Here is a 552-nt window from a genome sequence, read left to right as displayed (position 1 = left end):
CTTGTCTCAGGAATCGAGGTGAGCGAAGGATGAGTGCGTTTGAGTGCGTACGGCGGGTGTATCAGACAGATGGCCTGCGAGGTTTCTACAGGGGAATGTCGGCATCCTACGCCGGTATCTCAGAGACTGTGATCCACTTTGTGATCTATGAAAACATCAAACGCCGCCTCCTGGAGGCCAAGGCGCCGCAGAACATGGACGAGGAAGAGGAGACGTCTAAGGACGCTTCAGACTTTGTGGGAATGATGCTTGCTGCTGCCACCTCCAAGACCTGTGCCACATCCATCGCTTATCCTCACGGTAAGAGTTTCATATGATTAGCGGTTAGCTGACGTCGGCTGAGTTATCGGTTCTTCTCCTTCAAGCCTTCCCTTTCTTCCTGACTTTGCAGAAGTGATCCGCACCAGGCTACGCGAGGAGGGCACCAAATACAACTCCTTCTTCCAGACTCTAAAAACAGTGCCCAAAGAGGAGGGGTACCGCGCCCTGTACCGTGGCCTCACCACCCACCTGGTACGACAGATCCCGAACACCGCCATCATGATGTGCACC

General features: G+C 54.2%; 1 protein-coding gene across 1 annotated transcript in view; it reads left to right on the top strand.

Moving 5' to 3' along the window:
• The window catches only part of LOC118341777 (solute carrier family 25 member 36-A-like), a gene marked incomplete at its 3' end in the record, with an annotated part of 9,979 nt that extends 9,427 nt beyond the window's left edge, over positions 1–552 (top strand). The window contains 2 exon segments of the mRNA XM_035680152.1: positions 11–300; positions 392–552. Coding sequence (XP_035536045.1) covers positions 11–300; positions 392–552 — 451 coding nt within the window.

This window comes from Morone saxatilis, unplaced genomic scaffold, assembly GCF_004916995.1.
Source record: "Morone saxatilis isolate NCDOM2014 unplaced genomic scaffold, NCSU_SB_2.0 Contig8, whole genome shotgun sequence".
Taxonomy (NCBI): domain Eukaryota; kingdom Metazoa; phylum Chordata; class Actinopteri; family Moronidae; genus Morone; species Morone saxatilis.
Note: the sequence above shows the minus strand (reverse complement) of the source record. Positions and strands in the feature narration are given on the sequence as shown.